This window comes from Sciurus carolinensis, chromosome 11, assembly GCF_902686445.1.
Source record: "Sciurus carolinensis chromosome 11, mSciCar1.2, whole genome shotgun sequence".
In the NCBI taxonomy this organism is placed as follows: Eukaryota; Metazoa; Chordata; class Mammalia; order Rodentia; family Sciuridae; genus Sciurus; species Sciurus carolinensis.
The window spans coordinates 125,603,091-125,622,987 of record NC_062223.1 but is presented as its reverse complement, the minus strand read 5'-3'; the positions used below and the strand labels follow the sequence as shown (position 1 = coordinate 125,622,987).

The window sequence follows — 19,897 nt, the reverse complement described above, 5'->3', positions numbered from 1 at the left end:
AATTTTGGGGTCGAGCCGCAGGGGGACCTGGGAACTACATTTCCCACAGCCGCGCGGCACCTCCCACGAGGCCTCGGCGCGCGTAGAAGGCGTAAAGTGACAGCTTCCGGCCCTGCTGAGGGCGCGCTGCGGACTACCGGAAGGTGAGCGTGGGCCGTGGTGGGTTGATGTCTGGGTTCTAGCCGGGTAGGAGGAAGGGGCGCACAGCTTTACGGTGTTTACTTTTTGCATTTTCCCATACTCTTTTCCGGAAGCCGCTGGTGTATAGAAGTGGGACCTGGCTTAGGATCTTTTGTTCCTTGTATTTATGGAGCTCCTGGCAGAAAGTCGCATCCGTAGGGGTATAAATCGACTCAGTAGTTTGGAGGACTCTGCTGCACTAGAATTGTTTGCTCAGAAAGTAAACAGAAGTCGAAAGCCCAGTAGTCTGTTGGATGGGAGGGAGTCGTGTTGGCAATTTTCAAGTTATTTGGGGCCTTGCTTTACACACCACACTTGCTTTTCAGATTGTGATCGTAATGCATGTCCCCTAGCCCTCTGAACTTTACATCTTCCTCCCTTTGGTTTATCACGAGGAATGCTATTTCTGCCATTCCACTGGTTCCTGATGTTTTCGAGATTAAGATCCCGTTTTGAATTTCTAAAAGATATTGAACGACTGATGGTGGCTATTTTATAGTTGATGAAGAGTGCACCCAAGAATCCCCTTTGTGGTAATTTGGGCGCCCCTCCAACGTGTTACATCTGCCTGGGAACTACTGTCTTTCACTCTCAGAAGGGTGTGGTGTGCTGTAGAATGCTCTGGTCTTAGTCAAGAGTCTAGGGCTGAAGGTTTTTTTTTTTTTTTTTTTTTTTGTACCACAAATCTGCTTAATGACCACCTGCCCTGTCACTCTGGGACTAAACACTTTGGGAACTATTTTTGATAATTGGGATTTTAGATAAAGAAGGTAAATTGCTTTCTCTAAAACATCACCCTGTAATGTTTAGTTTTGAAAAACTGAGTTACCTTTATTCCAACTTTCTGGAATTTTAGTTGCCCCGTGTGCTTTGCATGTATGACTGAGATGATGCTTTATGGTTTGTGACCTGTTTGCTTAAGTTTGCATTTTTCCATTACCTTCTGTGACATTGTCATATATTTAAGTAGACATCTAGTATTGTTTTGCAGTTTTTATTTGCAGTGGATGTATTTTTTTTTTTTTTTTTTTTTTTTGGTGCTGGGGATTGAACCCAGGGCCTTGTCCTTGCAAGGCAAGCACTCTACCAGCTGAGCTATATCCCCAACCCATGCAGTGGATGTATCTTACATGCATCTGTGTTATTTCCTAATAAGAGCCTAGTAATGGAACTGGGCAAATGTATCATGTAGTCTGAAATATGCAGAATGCATATAGCAATGGTCAGGGTCATCTTATTAAATGTTTTCTTCCTTGAACAGGCAAGCTATTTCTGCTGTCACTCTTCAGGCCTCAAGTGCTAAAAATGACAACTTCCACATTTTAGATACTCATTGGATAAGAAATAAGAATTAAGTTCTAGTATAGGATGAGGACAATTTGTATTTGATCTGTACCCAGACAGTTCAAATTCACTTTGATATATTAACATCTGATTACAGATGTACTTTGAAGTTCTGTTCAGTGTAGGAATAGTATTCAAAATGACAGGCATAATTCCAAACAAAATCTGTGGTGAATTTTAAAAAGTGTGGTATTCCAGAAGTGACAACTGGAGGACAATACCTCATTGAAATAATTCTGAAAACTTGGGTTAGGATAATGTGTCATGTAATAATATTGGTAGGGCATTTATTAAAAAGTACATGAATTTACTGTGTTCCTTTAATAATGGGGGTTTATCTATGGCATTACCCTGCTCCCATCCTTCAGGACTGTAAAAGCAAGTTTTTTGATGAGAGTGAGTGGGGGGGTACAATCAGAAGCAGAATCAGTCTAGGTTTATCATCTTACTTGAGAAATATTTCATAAAAATAAGGTCCAAGTTCATGAATTTCCAAAATTCTTTAATAGATAAGTTTAATGTCCACCAACATAAAAACACATTTAAACACAGCAATTCACACTGCCTCAAGGTAAAAAGGTTATTGAACAGAAATAGTGCTTACTAATTGGACAAAATACAAAGACAAGGTAGGTTTTCTTTCTCTAGCATTAATATGCTCATGCAATTGCTGCACTTGAGAGTGGTAATTTGAAAGTTAAGTGGTGTCTGATACCTATGTGATACACAGCTATACTTCCCCAACTGGCTTTTCTCCCAATGATGGGTGAAGTTCTTATTCTATACAATATTCTGTGGGCTTTTCAAGTCAGTTGTTTCTATTTAAAAGGATATAAAGCAGCAGGTTATCCTAAACAAATCCTCTGGAAGGAGAGACAGGAAAAAAGTCTTAAGAAGGAGAAAGAGGGTAGGGCAGCTTCCTGGGCATGACACCATTTGCAAGGTCACAACGAACACCCCAACGAAGGGCAGATCTTTTCTTCTCAGTTGGTACTAGGTAATTGTTTGGAACATACACATGCTGAGGCTTGGATTGGGGTTCTGCTCGGGAAAGCATGTGTTCTCTGATACCCCAGCGTAACTCCTTCCTATGATCTTCACCAGGTAACCGCATTGAGTCCCAGTCTCTTTTGTACTCAAAATATCGGGCTACGCGGTCTATCTTGCCCCGGTTTCGACTTAACTGGTCCAGCCTTGGAAGAATAAAGGACTTGGGTCTGCTGGCAACAATCAGGTCTTGTTCATAAGCCGGAGAGCCCATTCCTTCTCTTTGAAGATAACAAATGAGCTGCTCTTGTGAAATTCCTTGGTATTCATGTGGTAGATTAACTTTTTGTGAAGTATCAACTGGGGATTCCCTGTCTTCCTGGAACTGCAGATTCATTAATCTTTGTTTTAAGTCCCAGAGATCAAGATCAGTTTCTCCACCAGATTCTGATTCACTGATAATTGACTCATCTGTCACTAATACTTCCCCTCCTGGCTTTCTACGAAGCACCTTTCTCTTCATTACTGGCTTTCGGAGTCTTTGGGAAGCCTCTGAGACGGTTTCTGATGCAGTATGACTTTCTATATGTGGGTACTGCAGTTGCATAGGAAAAGCAGGTCGCTTCCCTGGTGTTACTGAAGCTTTACTGTAGGGATCGTACTGGCTACATTGGACTTCTCTCCTGACATCTCCCTCACCCTGCCCTGCACAGATATGGGTAAATGCCGTAGCAGCTGCTAACATTCGTTCTTCTGGATCCATATTTGCCCATTTTTGTCCATTTGGTCCTACAAGTTCCTCCATTGCTTCCCCTACACTGTAGGACTGTCTGCAAGAGATAACATTAGTCAGTCTTATGATAAATTCCCAGCTCAAAACCTGCTCATTCCCTTGCCTCAATTTTATAGTCAAATGGAAAAAGAATGGCTAAGGTAATTATAAATACAATAATTCAGTAAGCAGAGAATTGAATAGGTAGTGCTGGAATAGTTTAGAGGGGCATTAACTCAGCTCTAAAGAATCTATTTTCTGCTTACATTTCTACTTCTAATTCACCCCTGCTTTCTACTCCCTTGATGTACTTAATAGCATTTATGACAAGATTGGTGAGTTCTGAAATAAGAAAAAGCTTGAGACTATGTTTTGAGTATCATGTGACATGTTTAGTGGATATTCTGTGTACCTGGCATTTAATATTTATTAATTCATGTAATGCTCACAATTATAGGATCAGTTCCTTTTTGTAGATGAATAATAAGAGGTAGAGAAATTCAGTAACTTGCCTAAAATTACACAGCTAATAAGTAACAGCTGGAATTCTAACTCCAGCAATCTGGCTTCACACTGAGTCCTTGCTTTGAACCTTAAGAGTGATTGAATCTAAAGAACCATCAAAAAGCAGTATTGTGCTATCCCACTCACACACATAAGTGAATGTAGGTATAATACTCCCTGTGCTTCAGTAATTTTAAAGCATCTTCAGTAGCCAAGGTAAATCTGTTCATTCTAGAACCCTGCCACAGATAAAACTTTTAGTATCCAAATCAACTGGTCAAGATCTAAGGTTATATCTATTGCCTACTAGTGTTTGTGTACTATTTTTTTAATTGAAAATGAATACATGTATATGATAATTTTAGATAATTTCCCCTTCCTGACCAAGTTTCACTCTCAAAGACAGTTTTAATTTCTTTTTTTTTAAAGTACCAGAGATTGAACTCAGAGACACTTAACTACTGAGCCACATCCCAGCCCTTTTTTGTATTTTTAAAGACAGTGTCTCACTAAGTTACTTATGGCCTCGCTAAATTGCTGAAGCTGACTTTGAACTTTCGATCCTCCTCCTTAGCCTCTTGAGATATGCAGATTTACTTCATTTTGTTTAAAGTTGCATTGAATTCTAATGTATGGATGTTCCATAATTTATCATTGGACCCTATTCACATGATTTATTTAGGTTTATGATAACTTGTTAACAACTAATGTTATTAGAACAAACAATAAAAAATGTTATAGGAAGTGTTGGGGAGTGATATTGGCCAAATTATATTGTTTACATTGTGTGAATATATGCGTATGTAACAATAAACCCATCATTAATGTACAACTATAATGCACCAATAAAAAATATGAGAAAAAAATGTTACAATGAATATCTTACAACTTTTAAAATATTGTGTAGGTTAAATTTCTAGACATGGAAGAGTGGGTCAAAGATGTCAGTTTTGACAGCTGTTGTCAAAATGTTTAGCTCATCTTTAAAGAAGCTGTACCAACAATATATTATTAGAGCTTTGTTCTCTAATATCTCTCCAAAGTGGACTAGCAAACTTTATCATCCTTATAGTCAGTTCTGTGACAATTTCTTATATATTCTGAATTTATTTAATGTGAGTATACCTGGGCATATTTTTATATATTTAGCTTTTTTCTTTTTATATGAAGCAGTTGGTCTTTGCTAATTTATCTCTCAGGTTGTTAAATTTTTTTCTATTGTTTTTGTTAAAAGTGATTATATTATTAATGAAGTACTTACATAGTGAAAGAGACCTTTGCCATCATCTATTTTTTCTTTGTTGTTTACCTTGCTGGCAATAATTTTTATGTAGTCACATATTTTGATTTTCTACAGTTTCTGGGTTTTTATAGTATGTTACCTAAAAATGCCTTTCCCGCTCCAGAATTATAAGAAAAAATTATTCTATGTTGTTATTTCTACTTGTTTCACTTTTTTACATTTAATCATCACATACAGAAACTCAAAGGGCAGAACATTATATGAACTACCTAGACTTAAATAACAGTCAGCCTTTAGAACAGATGTGGAGATGATTGTCTAGGACTGTCCTGATGTTAACCCATTAAGTTCTAAATTTTCAAATCTGTGACTATTTCAGCAAAACTTGCACAGGTACATTATAGTGGGTTGGAAATAATAATCCACAGCTTATGTATATTCATATTATAGCTATTATGTAATAATTATATTATTATATAATTGTTATATATTAGGATTTTATAGTGTTCCAATCTGGAATGATGGAACAAAATGGATTAAGAATGTAGAACATTTTCCCTCAGATTACTGAAATATACAGAAATTTCGGCATTGACATCTAAATTCCATCAGACTGACTCTTGTAACTGTCAGAGATACAGCAATCTTTTATCAGAATATATATTAAATTTGGCTTAATAAAAGGTCAGTAATGCTTAATTACCTTTTTTCTGCCATCAGGAATGCTTAATTTAAATAATAGAATCTTGTCTCCAGGTTGTACTCCCAATGTGAAATATAACAATTGGTAATATCTCTTCAATTAGGCTAGTTAATTTTGTGCCACCTTTAAAACAGAACAGAATATTATAGCTGATAGAACATACAAACCACTGATTTTATCTGAAGTATTAAAAAGCATTGGAAATTCAGAAGTAGTCGTAAATAGCCCATATGAAGAAATCGTATGATTAGAAAAACTGGACAAATAATAATGAGAAATCAACAGAAAATGTTATAGAGAAAAAAACAAGTAACAAGTCTTCAGTCATCTCTGTTAATGAAGAAAAAAGTGAAATCAACAGACATTTCCCAAAAATTTTTAAAAGAAACAATTTTTTAAAAACCCTTAATAATGTGTGAATGTATTTAATTTGCCCCTGTCAGATGGCCAGATAGGATGTAAAAGAATAATATCCATGGATAATCAGTCCATAGTAATTAAACTAGTGCTTATATCTCTGGGCAAGCAAAGCCTATACTCTTTCTAAATCTTAGTCGCTGTTCTACCATAAGGATATTGACACCACCAAAGGAACTAGTGCTAACATTGTTTTATCCCTTTGCTCTCTTTTCAGGGAGGGTAGACCAGTACTGTTTGTTTACTCCTGGGGTTGTCACATCATGGCTGAAAATGACACAGATAGAAACCAGATTGAGAAACTCCTACAAAGAGTACAAGAATTGGAGCAGGAGGTGCAAAGACTTAAGAAAGAACAGGACAACATTAAAGATTCAACTGTTAGAGAAGTTTCTTCAGGATCTGGAAAAGCTAAGCGTGCATTTGACTTCAATGCTCATGGCAAAAGACACGTAGCCCTAAGAATAGCTTATTTGGGCTGGGGATACCAGGGCTTTGCTAGTCAGGAAAACACAAACAATACCATTGAAGAGAAACTATTTGATGCTTTAACCAAGACTCGACTAGTAGAAAGCAGACAGACATCCAACTATCACCGGTGTGGGCGAACAGACAAAGGAGTTAGTGCCTTTGGACAGGTAAGGGCCAGTATACTATTTCTCAAAGCAAGCAATCCCAGGGTATCCAGTTATACATAGAGTATTGAGATTATTTGTGTCTCTAAAACAGAATTTTTTTTTTTCCTAATTCCATAGGTGATTTCTCTTGACCTACGTTCTCAATTTCCAAGGGGCAGGGATTCAGAGGTTCTTAATTTAAAAGATGAAGCCAATGATGCTGCTAAAGAGATCCGTTACACCCACATTCTCAATCGGGTGCTTCCTCCAGACATCCGTATCCTGGCCTGGGCCCCTGTGGAACCTAATTTCAGTGCTAGGTTTAGCTGTCTTGAGCGGACATACCGCTATTTTTTCCCTCGTGCTGATTTAGATATTATAACAATGAATTTTGCAGCTCAGAAGTATGTTGGCACCCATGATTTCAGGAATTTGTGTAAAATGGATGTCGCCAATGGAGTGATTAATTTTCAAAGGACTATTCTGTCTGCTCAAGTACAGCTAGTGAGCCAAAGCCTGGGTGAGGAGAGGTGGCAAGAACCTTTCCAGTTATGTCAATTTGAAGTGATTGGCCAGGCATTCCTTTATCATCAAGTCCGTTGTATGATGGCTATCCTCTTTCTGATTGGCCAAGGATTGGAGAAGCCAGAGATTATTGATGAACTACTCAACATAGAGAGAAATCCCCAGAAACCTCAATATAGGTAAGTTAAACCAAACCAAACTAGCATGTCCTCCCCTCCCCCAAGATTGTCTGAATAACCAAGTCACTGATTTTGATTTCATGAAGCTCTTAATCTAACTTGTAGAATGTTGTGAACATGTGGGAGTATATTCTAATTTTCTCATTGTTCTATCCTATTAATAAGGTGTTTGGACCAGGCTCCTTAAATTTCTGGACATCCATTTTCCACATCTTTTTTGCTTTTGAATTTGCCAACAGGTATTACTATTAGTTTCTGGTTTAATTAAAGCATGAATATTCAAACTATTTATATTATATCTTGATTATTTTGTATTACTGAATAGTCATGGTGCCATACTTTTGTATTTTTCCAGCTTCTGAAATGGTACCAAAGAGAGAAAACACCTGTTTTTTTTGTTTGTTTGTTTGTTTGTTTTTTTTGAGAACAGGCTGAGATCAGAAATCAGTAATTCATTCCCAGGTAATGAGAATATCAAATTAACAAATTTGGATAAGTACTATGGGCTGTTTTGAATTTTACTGAAGTGTTTTAGAGCCATGTCAACTCACCTCATTAACCAAATATAGACCAAATTGATCCGTGGTTTTTTTTTTTTTTTTTTTCTTTTTAAAATTATAATAAAGTTGATCATGGTTAAGACAATATTGTATTTTCTTAGCTACTAGATCCTAAATGTTGATACCTGTAGTCTTCCCTTACATTTTAGCTTAAGAAAGCTTCAGTTTTTTTTTTAAAGAACTATTAAGTGGCTGCTATGTATTCTCACACTGTTTCTTCTCTCTTTTTCTATAGTATGGCTGTAGAATTTCCTCTAGTGTTGTACGACTGTAAGTTTGAAAATATTACATGGATCTATGATCAGGAGGTTCAGGAGTACAATATTACTCATCTACAACAACTATGGGCTAATCATGCTGTCAAAACTCACATGTTATATAGTATGCTACACGGACTGGACTCTGTTGTGTTACCCTGTGAGACAGGACCAAAGATGGATGGAACAATAGAGTGGAGAGACATAAAGCCCTCTGTCATAAAGCAGACCAGTGCCTTTGTAGAAGGAGTGAAAATGCGCACGTATAGACCCCTCATGGATCGTCCTAAATGCCAAGGTTTGGAATCTCGGATCCAGCATTTTGTACGCAGAGGACGCATTGAACACCCACATTTATTCCACAAAGAAGAAACAAAGCCAAAAGGGACTGTAATGACACACTAGAGGAAGAAAATACTGTTTTGGAGAAACCAACCAAGAGGGTCTGCATAGATGCAGAAATTAAAAGCATCATTTAATCACAGATAACTTACCAGGATCTAGGGAGCAACAACCAGCTAGTGGTAGGTAGTAGAAATGAAATTTAAAGAAAAAAAAAAAAATTTCAAGAAGTCTTAGCAATTTTGATGAGTAGTTTTTTGGGGGAGGGGGGTGGGAAGAAAGCCATATTAAGGAAGTTCTTGATTAAACAGGAAAAAGTTCAGACATTGTCATCCCTGTCCAAAAGGAGTAAGAGATGAAAGAAGCAAAACTCACTTGTAGCTAGGCATGGAGGTGCCTACCAGTGACCCCAGCTACTCGGGAGGCTGAGGCTGGCAAGTTTGAGGCCAGCTTTGGCAATTTAGCAAGAACTTGTATGAAAAAATTTTAAAAAGTACAAAGGTGATGTAGTTTAGTGGTAAAGCAGCCCACAGTTCAATCCCCAGTACTAGAAGGGGTAGAGGAAGCAATTGTAATTTCTGTATACCTGGAAACCTGTGCCTTGTGTACAAATTCATTAAAACCTGATCCTGCAAGTGTCTAGTTCATTTTGCTGCTCTTTTTCAAGACAAATGAGATTTTTACTACTCATATGAATTATCATAAAGAGCTTTATTTTTTAAGACAATTAAAAAATATTAAATTTAGTCAGTTAAGGATTGGATAACTTGGTTTAGTGCTAGTGATGTTTTTGGAAATTCACCTACTTGAATAAGGTACAAGACCTTTTCTATGAAGCATATAAATCTAGTGCAGAGGTTGCCAAACTTCTGTGAAGGACAGCAGAGTAAATACTTTAGGCTCTATGGGACACAAATGGTCTGTTGTATTTTCTTTTTAACAACTCTTTAGAAATGTAAAAAACACTTGCTCTACTGTATTATTTTAATTAGTGCATTATATATATAAATGGGATTCACTACGGTATATTCTTACATAGACAAAGAAAAAAATATATTTCATTCCCCAGTACTTCCCAAAGCCCTCCAGGAGGAGGGAACAGAGAAGGGAAAGGGAAGGTAATGAGATTGGTCACATGTACTAATATGGCATAATAAATCTCACTATTATGTATAAATCTTATGTACCAATAAATTAAAGAGAAGAGACTCAAGACAGATCTTACAGAACAAGTGGGAGTTGGTTAAAGTTAGGATAAAGAACCAGAGCTTTGTCTAACTCAGAAGATGCAATTTGTATAAAGATTAGAGATTATAACATATATAATCATAAAACTAAATATCTCAGTATGGCAAAAGCATAGTTTAGAAAGGCAGGCATGGGTCACATCTCTACAGCTTTGTAGGCCTTCCTTAAAAATCTTAGATTTTATCTTGAGGGGCCATTGGAAAAAAAATTTAAAGCTAGACAGATCTGTATAGCAAAAGCACTGCTCTGGGTATACTGTGAATTGAAAAAGGGCAAGACAGGATAGAGAGACCAGTGAGGATGTTGGAGTAATCGAAGCAACAGATGAAAGCTTAGAGTAGATCTGTAGTTGGGAGTAGTAAGGGATGTAAAGAAGATAAATTTGAGGTTAAAGAAGAAGCAGCAGCAGCAGGACTCGGTGTCTGAGTGAATGTAATGTTAAGAGGTAGGAAGTCTTTTAGGATAATGTCTAGGTTCAGATCTGAGCAAAAGAGTAGCTGTTGTTGCTACAGACTGAGATAGGAAAATGAAGTGGGGCTTTATTCTCAAAGCACAGTTGGTAAGTGACCCTTAAAATATTATTTATAAACATCAATATGTATTTAAGAGTTCAAAGTTCTTAAGTAATATTGTCTTTTATTAACACAAAAATGATCAACAAAACAAATGAACTCATACTTCTACTTCATTAGTTAACTGCCATTAACTGCAGAGTGTGTTATCCACATTATTATGAGACTCAAAGTTTCATTTACCACTCAACAAATAGTTTCCTCTATCTGTGTTCAAGACTCCAAGAATAAAAATATGGATTTTATTAAACTGCTGGTTAAAATATAAGAAACACATGAGACAATCAAAAATAATACTGATATGTACATAGAAAACTGCATTAGTGCTACAGAAGCTCAATAGGGGATATAGTACAGAAATAAGACTGTACTGAAAAGAGTTCTAGGGTTAAGAAATAAAATAGCCTAAGGATAGTGAGGTGATCCTGTGATACTATAAAGTGAGGAGGTACAATGTGATATAGTGTTTTTAATTCCTAGCAGAGAGGGAACCAGAAAGTATCTCCATTTTAAAAATGGGAAAATAGTGATACAGAATAAATTTATTCAAAATATCCAACTGTATGATCTATGTCGTCTGGATTTTGAATCACTGTTAATTTTAGGGATCTGATATAACACTTCACAATGCTCTGAATGTTCTTAAATATTCCTTTGCCCTTTAATTTTGATGTAAAGATCTTGTTTGTAGTGTAATCATTGAGCATAGAATAGTAGACTAACCTTACTTAAACATGTAAAAACAAATCAGTTACTTTTTTCAATTTCTTACCTTATTTCAATGTACCTTGATTGGAATTATTATTCAGGTTAACAACAACAAAAACCTAGAAAAGGAAAATAAAGTTTAAGAAATCATTCCTCACCTTAAAATCAACTCTAAAACCATGATAAATATGACAAAAAGCACTAGCTAAAAGTTATATGCTAGGAGAGTCTGGAGAAGCAAACAGAGAATCAGGGTCAGATTTTAAGTAAAATCCTTTTAAGATTGACCAGTTATATTATCAAATACAGAAAAGTAATTATTTAGTAACCTCATTTTTGATAGTTGCCACAGGAAAAAGTTGCAATAGTCATACTGGATGGAGGAAATGAGTCCCCCAAAATGTGTATTTGCAAAATTACTTGTTACTGGAGGTAGTGTTTGCACAAAATCCAAAGACTGATCCATGGTAGATACTCACTAAGTGTTAGAAGAAAACAAGTAGGGATTAGATTTTATTTACTGTTTTTAGAATGGAAAGAATTATTCCAAAAGTTGTTAAATTTAAATTAGATAATACATAGTGATTTGTGGGCTTCTGGACTGGGAGGATTTGAGACTAAAGCCAGGAGATTTTTTTTAAAATGGCATACATAACTATACTATACATGTTTTCTTTATTTAAATTGTTACATTCATTTTATTCCTTGAACAGGTGAAGATAGATGTTTGCAAAGAGTAAGATGCTAACTTTAATAAGGTCCATAGGTCACCGATTTTTTCTAATATTAAGACATGGCAATCTTTTCTATTTACTTAGAGGGGAAACTTGCTAGAGCAACTTTTATTTTGTAGAGTAATAGGATAGTTTTGACCAAAATATCTAACAATATCTTTCTTTCAAAAATCTCAAGTGACTCACTGTCCTAGTTTAGTTACAATTGAAAGGATTTTAAGTTGGGGGGGGGAGGATTTTAAATGCAGATAGAGGGTCTGGGTCCACAGATTCTAAGCATTACAAGGAGGCTACTGTACAGCTGAAACAAATTCCTTTACCACAGGGTAGGTAAACATGCAACTTAAAGAATCAATATTAAAACACACTACGTTAAAGCAAATGCCACCATAAAAAGGTCAAAGATAACAAACTGGGGAAAGTACTTGTAATATGTTTAATAATCAGTAATTAAAATTCTTAAAAAGTTATTAAAAAGTACAAACATCAGGAAAAGATACCTACCAAAAAATAATGACTAAAACACAAAATGTTCAACCTCATTAATAAAGATATCCTTTTAGGTTGGTAAGATTTTTTTTCAATATTCAGTGTTGATGAGAGTGTAAAGAAATAATCACTTTCAAGGGCTGGGGAGATAGGTCAGCTGGTAGATAGAGTGCTTGCCTCGCAAGCACAAGGCCCTGAGTTTGATCCCCAGTACCGCAAAAAAAAAAAAAAAATAATCACCTTCAAAAGCTCATCCACTTTTGGCAATTATTCTAAGGAGTTAACACTGGATAAAAATGCAAATGTTACAAATGACCAGTAACATACTATTTTATAATCATGAAGAAATTGGAAACAACATAAATGTCCATCATTAGGGGATCAGCTAAATATATGGTACAACATAGCCATTAGCATTAAAATGGTAATGCACATCTACATTTGACATAAAAACATGTTTTGAATATGGTACTGACTGAATAAGACATAATCTGTGTATTCATGATAACCAAAGCAAGGACATTTTTATAAGGATAATCATGTAAATATAATGCATATATCCATAATGAACATATCTGATGTAAATCCAAATGTGAATAGTGATTTATATGATGATTATTTGCGGCTGGTGGACTTTATGTGTACTTAATATTGCTTGGATTTATTTCTAAAAACGCGTACATATACATGTCTTCATTCCTGTCTGATGTATCACCTTAGAATAAATTCCTGGAAGTGGATTATGATTTAGAAATTGTGGTACAGTGTAAATCCTAATCAAAATGATAAAACTGCCCTCTAGAAAAATCAATCACCCTTAACATGCAGAGTATGGGGGGGCTTATTTTTTCACTCTCACCAGCACTGGATATTGAAAAATCTTACCAATCTAAAAGGATATCGTAGTTTTAATTTGCATCATTAATTAGATGATATAATTTTATAGTAAGAAAAGGCTTATTTTCATTTTGGGATAAGACTATAGGGTCCTCCTATCCGCTATCCTAACTCTGTAGACAAACACCTCGGTTGTACTGTCAGTCCGCAAAAGGCGTAACTCGACAGTAAGAAGACGTGTCTGCTCTTCAGAACAACAAAGGCAACAGTCGCACCAGCTGGCCGCGCGGGGCTCCCGGGAGCTCCGTTCCTTCCCAGCAGAAAGGAACCACCTTCCCCAGGGCTCCGTCCCCCAGCTCAGAGGCAACCGCGCGAAGGACGCGCAGCGTCGCGGTCAGCGGGCACACATTGTGACCTCGAGGGGCTGCGGTCACCCTGTGCACAGCACAGAACGGCTTTCAGCGCCTTAGGGAACACGCAGTCAGGACTGGTTATGAACGCCAGGGCACGGGATGGCCTCCGGGGAGAGCCTGTTCAAAGGGTGGGGAAAGTGCAATTCCGAAGAGTCCAACAGAGGGGAAAGAAACACGGCTCCCGCAGCAGCGGCGGGCGAGCATTCCCCAGCCCCCGTGGCTCCCACCTCGGCCCAGCTCACCCGCCTCACCGACGGCCAAAAATCGCCCCGCGTCCGGTGGCCCCACTACAGGAACCCCGCAGGTTTCGGTTAGTGCCCCCGGCTCGCGCAGGCGCACAACCCGCCCACGCACACAGCCTGCCGTTAACCGTCCAGCCGTAGAGGTTTAAACCTCGGGAGCGAACCCGCGTCCTTGGCCCCGCCTACCAGCTCTCTTATTGGCTTTGGGACGGTTCGCATTCCATATCTGCCTTGTGATTGGCGCAAATTTTCTTTCGGCCCTCCCCCACAGACTCGAGGAAGCCGGGGATCCCGGTGGTGGAATTGCTGCTGTCCTAACCCGCCTGGTTGAGGCGGGTATTCAGCAACCGTTTCCTCTTCACCTTCTCAGGTATTAAGTCTGGCGGTGAGGTTAGGTCCCGGAAAAGGAAAGGACTCTTAATTCTCGGATAATGGCGAAGCAGCTAGGTTGGAGAGGCTGACCTAGTCTGTCCAACTCAGTTAACCCTAACCCGACTTTGCGGCTAGGGGTGGATGGCCTGGAGGCCAGTGGGCTGCAGAGCACTTTTGGCACCATCGCTGGCAGTTCTGCTGTTTCGTTTCAGATGTGCCACCCGTGGTCTGATGTATCCAGCTTATAAAGACTGCGCGGCCCCATTCCTTAGTCTCCAACTACAATTCCTACTGTCACTCTTTATTTGTCTCCAGCCACTGACTTTCTTGCTAAAACATACACTTCTGTGAAATGCACTCTATACACTTCACATGGTCCGCCCCAGAATATATTTAAAACGACCGATGTTTTAATTTTTTATTTTGTATATTACGGCAAGTAAAAGGCCTAGCGCTTTGAGGATTGCTGAGGACGAGATCTGGGAAAGAGTTCCCTACAGTTCAGTTTTTTAGTCACTGCCATGCATCCAATCCAACTTGTCTTCCAAGTCCTGATGGTTGTATTTTCCATCTTATACCAACAAGCAGGGCTGTTTGTCAAGTTCAATTTATGCAGTTTCTTAAATTCAGGATTCAGGGGGAGGGGAAATAATGTTTTATTCTTTTTATCCAAACAGTATTACCTCTTAGTTTCCCCGCTTTGTCTTGGCCTTGCACTAACTTCTAAGGCACTTTGGAATTTGGAGGAAGGAAATAGAATGAATGAAATAGAAAAGATGACAGAAGTAGGTTGTGGAGATTTGAGTGACCTTACTCCATTTTGCACAATTGAAACACTACCTGAGTGCATGCATTCTTTTCTTTGTTCAGGAATAAATATCTAATATTCAGGTTTGGTCATTTTATACCTGAGTGACTTTTTCCTTGCAGGGAATTTCTGATGAATGTACTCTTCTAAGAGTAGATGAAATCATTTTCTTACCCATTTCTTTGAACATACTCCTTACCCTGTCCCCCCTTAGTTTCTTGTTATCATTTGTGTTAAATTTTGATCTTGAAACTATTTAGTAACACCTTGAAAGATGTACTTCTGTTATATTTCAAAATTTAAGGGGTATCTTGCGTTCTACCCGACACTTTTTTTGGGTGCATCACTTAAATTTGCCTACACATGATCCCTATGTTTTCCTGAAGTTCACCAAACTCAGACCAGGAAATATTAACCAAGATGATCTAAAATATAGTATATAGAAGAAAGTCCTGTGCTATGAAACCAAATCTCATCTTTTAAAAAAGTTACCGTGGAAAATTTCAAACATTTTATAGTGAAGCCCAATAAACTCCATACCAAATCTAGCCATTGTTGATTCACGACCATTCTTTTTGCTTCCATATCATTATGTGCATATTTTCTCTTGTGTTATTTTGAAGCAAATATCAGTCACCCAAAACTTATAAATATTTTAGTATAACAAAGCATAACCATAATACTATAATCACACCGAAAGTTCTTAGCGTATTTACTTAATATTGTTAAATATCCACTGTTTAATTTTCTACTTCTTTCTCTCTTGTGGTTTGCTTTTTTGAACTAGGATCCAATCAGATTCACACATTGTGATTGGTTGTTATGTCTTTTAAGTTTATTTTTTTCTATAAATAACGTCTTCCACTTTTATCCCCTTTGCAATTTTTTTGAAGGAACCAGGTTGCTGGTTCTATGAAGTTTATCATAGTCTGTATTTTGCTGATTACATCTAAGTGGTGTAATTTAACATGATTTCCTTAACTTTTGACTATAACACAGCTCTCTTTTATGTGCCTTGTCCAATCAGGTGTAATTGGTTCATTAACCCATCAGCATCTTTATGGTTTCAAATATTACTTTCAACTGGTTCTGTGCTTAAATTGACTACTCCTTTATGATGACTTTACTTACCTCACTCTTTGTTGACATTTTCAAACTCCTTCAATGTTAGTTCTCGTTTCACTAATTATATCCTGTATAATTCTTTCCTCCTTAAGTCTTCCTATAATGGGGAAACACCATTAATGATATGAAGAATAACAAAATGAAAATAAGCAGCTTTCCCTTGACAGTGATGTTCCCTCTTGCTAGGCTTCTTGTCCATCTTCTCTACTCCATTGCCATTGCTCCTTCAGTCCTTCATTCTGAATTCTACCTTATCAGTAGTTTCAAAGTGCACATTCAAAGGTCATCAGTAATCTAAATAGTCAATTCTGTTGTTTTATCTAGTTCTATTTTTATTTTTACTTTTTAAAAGAGTATTTAATAATTGATTCAACAAATATTTATTGAATAGCCATGTTAGGTACTGTGGTATGTCTTGGTGATTTGATAATTAAAGAAAACAAAGCCACAAAGTCTGCCTTTATAAAGCTTCTTGTTGGGAGAAATTGACATTGATTAAACATCACAAATTATTGTAAAATTACAACTGTGATCAGTCAGTGCTAAGGAGAGGCAAGAATTCAATGAGTACATTATCACTAAACCAAGAACTGAAAAATAAGTAAGCAAAAGGATGTGGAGGGAAGAGATGGGGATGAAAGGCATTTCCTAGATAGAGGGAAATCATATACAGAGGTCTTTGGGGGTAGAAACTTAGAAGATTCAAGAAACTGAAAGAGGACTAGTAAAATAAAACAAAAAACAGATGGTAGAAATGAGACTTAAGAAGTAGGCAGAACTTTTTTGCAATAGGTTTGCCACCAGAACACAGGTGTTGTGAAATCCACTGCTAGATCAAAGCCAAATGGGAAAGGAAAAGACTTATATCAACTTTGTTGTCATTGGACACATAGATTTGGGTAAGTCTACCACTACTGGCTATCTGATCTATAAATATGGTGGGATTGACAAAAGAACCATTGAAAATTTTGAGAAGGAAACTGCGGGGATGGGAAATGGCTCCTTCAAGTATGCCTGGGTCTTGAATAAACTGAAAACTGAGTGTGAGTGTGGTATCACCATTGACATCTCCCTGTGGAAATTTGAGACCAGCAAGTATTATGTGATTATCATTGATGCCCCAGGACACAGAGACTTTATCAAAAACATGATTATAGGCACATCTCAGGCTGTTTGCGCTGTTCTGATTGTTGCTGCTGGTGTTCATGAATTTGAAGCTGGTTGAATGGGCAGATCCTTGAGCATGCCCTTCTGACTTACACACTGGGTGTGAAACAACTAATTGTTGTTGTTAACAAAATGAATTCCACTGAACCATCCTACACTCAGAAGAGATATGAGGAAATCATTAAGGAAGTCAGGATCTACATTAAGAAAATGGATACAACCCGACACAGTTGCATTTGTGCCAGTTTCTGGTTGGAATGGTGACAACATGTTGGAGCCAAGTGCTAATATGCCTTGGTCCAAGGGATGGAAAATCACCCGTATAGATGGCAGTGCCAGTGGAATCACACTGCTTGAAGCTTTATATTGCATTTTGCCACCAACTTGTCCAACTGACAAGCCTTTGTGTCTGCCCCTCCAGGATATCTTCAAAATTGGTTGTATTGGTACTGTCCCTGTGGGCTGAGTGGAGACTGGTGTTTTTAAGCCTGTGGTCACCTTTGCTCCAATGTCACAACTGAAGTAAAGTCTGTTGAAACGCACTGTGAAGCTCTTCCTGGAGACAATGTGGGCTTCAATATCAAGAACATGCTGTCAAAGATATTTGTCCTGACAGTATTGCTGGTGACAGTAAAAATGATCCACCAATGGAAGCAGCTGGTTTCACTGCTTAGGTGATTATCCTGAACCATCCAGACCAAATCAGCACTGGCTATGCCCTGTACTGGATTGTCACACAGCTCATGTTGCTTGCAAGTTTGCTGAGCTAAAAGAAAAGATTGCCATTTTGGTAAGAAGCTGGAATATGATCCTAAATTCTAGAAATCTGGTGATGCTGCCAACGTTGATATGGTTCCAGGAAAATCCATGTGTGTTGAGAGTTTCTCTGACTATCCTCTGGGTCCTCTGGGTCATTTTGCTGTTCATTATATGAGGCAGATAGTTGCTCTGGGTGTCGCCAAAGCAGGACAAGAAGGCTGCTGGAGCTGGCAAGGTCACCAAGTTTACCCAGAAAGCTCAGAAGGCTAAATGAGTATTACCCCTAACACTTGCCACCCCAGTCTTAATCAGTGGTGGAAGAATGGTCTCAGAACTGTTTGTCCCAATTGGCCATTTAGGTTTAATAGTAAAAGACTGGTTAATGATAACAATGCATGGTAAAACCTTCAGAAGGAAAGGAGAATGTTTTGTGGACCATTTTGTGTGTGTGTGTGTGTGTGTGTGTCAGTTTTGAGTTATTTTTAAAAATCAGTACTTTCTAATGGAAGCAACTTGACCAAAGATCTGTCGCAGAATTTTGAGACCCATTAAAAGAAAAGTTTAATGAGAAAAAAAAAAAAAAAAAAAAGTAGGTAGAGACCAAATCATACAGGTCAAGTAGACCAAGGCAAGGAATTTGGACTTAACCCCAAGAGCTAAGAAAGCAACATTTTAAGCAGAATTGGGTGTTTGTTACATAGTCAGGTTTGCATTTGAAATTTACATAGTCATCTTGTCTACAATTGAGGAGAGCAAGATTATATGTAAAGTTTGAATGGGAGGTAGTTCCATGTTCCAGGTGGAAGGTGGTAGTTTAGGCTAAGATGGTAATAGCCAAAGATGTTAAGAAAGCTTTAGTTTTAGACTAATAATGACTTGAATGAGGATTGGTTTGGGATTGAGGTACAAGAGACAGGCAGGTCATGGATTATTCATAGGTTTCTGGTTTGTGCAGTAGGATGTTATTTTCAGAGATAAGGAATACTGGAAGAAAATCATACTCGAGGCAGCGTTTGATTCTGAGCATGTTGAATTTGAGATGGCCTTGGTGAAAATAAGAGTAGACAGTTGTGGAAATCTGAGTGTGGGGCTTAGGGAAAACTCAAGGTGAAAAGCTAGGTAATATGGACATGTAACTCATTTGCATATGAGTAGATGGTAGTCAAAGGAATGGATGAGAATGAGGTCTCCCAGGGAGGGACTACAGAATGAAGAGAAGGCAACCTGTGTAGCGCAGTGCCTGCTCACTGCTCTCTCCTTGAAATGCTCTCATCTGTTGAACCCTGTAACACCCGCCTTGGCTCTTTTCCCACCTCTCTTCTGCCTCTGAACTATTGCTGTTTACTCAAGGATCAATCATTTTCTTAAAACCTTGGAGACTTTGGTAGTTGGGTTGCTTCCGTTATCCATTTTATGTGGGGTAATTTCAAAATCTATATTTCCAATTCTTGTCTCTCCCCTGAATTTCTAAAATCTTAGATGTATGCTAAAATTTCCATATGGATATCTTTTCGTCTTCCAAAATCCAACATACCTGAAATATTTATTACTCTTCTTTTCTTCTGGGTTCTCACTTGTTATTTCCCTATTTCTATCCATGGTATTATTTCCCTACATTCCCAACAATTAAGAAATTATCTTTTTTTTTTTTTTTTTTTTTTTTTTTTACACTTTCTCATTTCTATATATTTAATAAGCATTAAGGTTTAAGTTTTGTCAGTTGTTCCCTAGGAAATTATCCTTTATTTCTCTTCCATTTCCTTTTTACTATTAATTACTAGTTTACCTCTAAT

At 37.5% G+C, this 19,897-nt stretch overlaps 2 protein-coding genes across 4 annotated transcripts; one reads left to right on the top strand and one right to left on the bottom strand.

The window, feature by feature from the left end:
* The first annotated feature begins 106 nt into the window (after positions 1 to 106).
* Pus3 (pseudouridine synthase 3) lies at positions 107 to 12,089 on the top strand. Its single transcript, XM_047518617.1, has 4 exons — positions 107 to 143; positions 6,368 to 6,788; positions 6,906 to 7,471; positions 8,267 to 12,089. Exons 2-4 carry the CDS (start codon positions 6,414 to 6,416, stop codon positions 8,691 to 8,693), a joined length of 1,368 nt encoding a protein of 455 aa, XP_047374573.1. The 5' UTR covers positions 107 to 143; positions 6,368 to 6,413; the 3' UTR covers positions 8,694 to 12,089.
* Hyls1 (HYLS1 centriolar and ciliogenesis associated) lies at positions 2,016 to 14,003 on the bottom strand. Of its 3 annotated transcripts, none has more exons than XM_047518618.1 (4): positions 13,874 to 14,003; positions 11,223 to 11,277; positions 5,734 to 5,856; positions 2,016 to 3,341 (listed from the first exon to the last, which is right to left on the bottom strand). In XM_047518618.1, exons 3-4 carry the CDS (start codon positions 5,745 to 5,747, stop codon positions 2,414 to 2,416), a joined length of 942 nt encoding a protein of 313 aa, XP_047374574.1. In that variant the 5' UTR covers positions 5,748 to 5,856; positions 11,223 to 11,277; positions 13,874 to 14,003; the 3' UTR covers positions 2,016 to 2,413. The 3 variants fall into 3 exon arrangements, with proteins under 3 accessions (XP_047374574.1, XP_047374575.1, XP_047374577.1); XM_047518619.1 differs by having other exon boundaries at positions 13,883 to 13,980; XM_047518621.1 differs by having other exon boundaries at positions 13,859 to 13,942.
* Between the last annotated feature and the right edge of the window lie 5,894 nt (positions 14,004 to 19,897).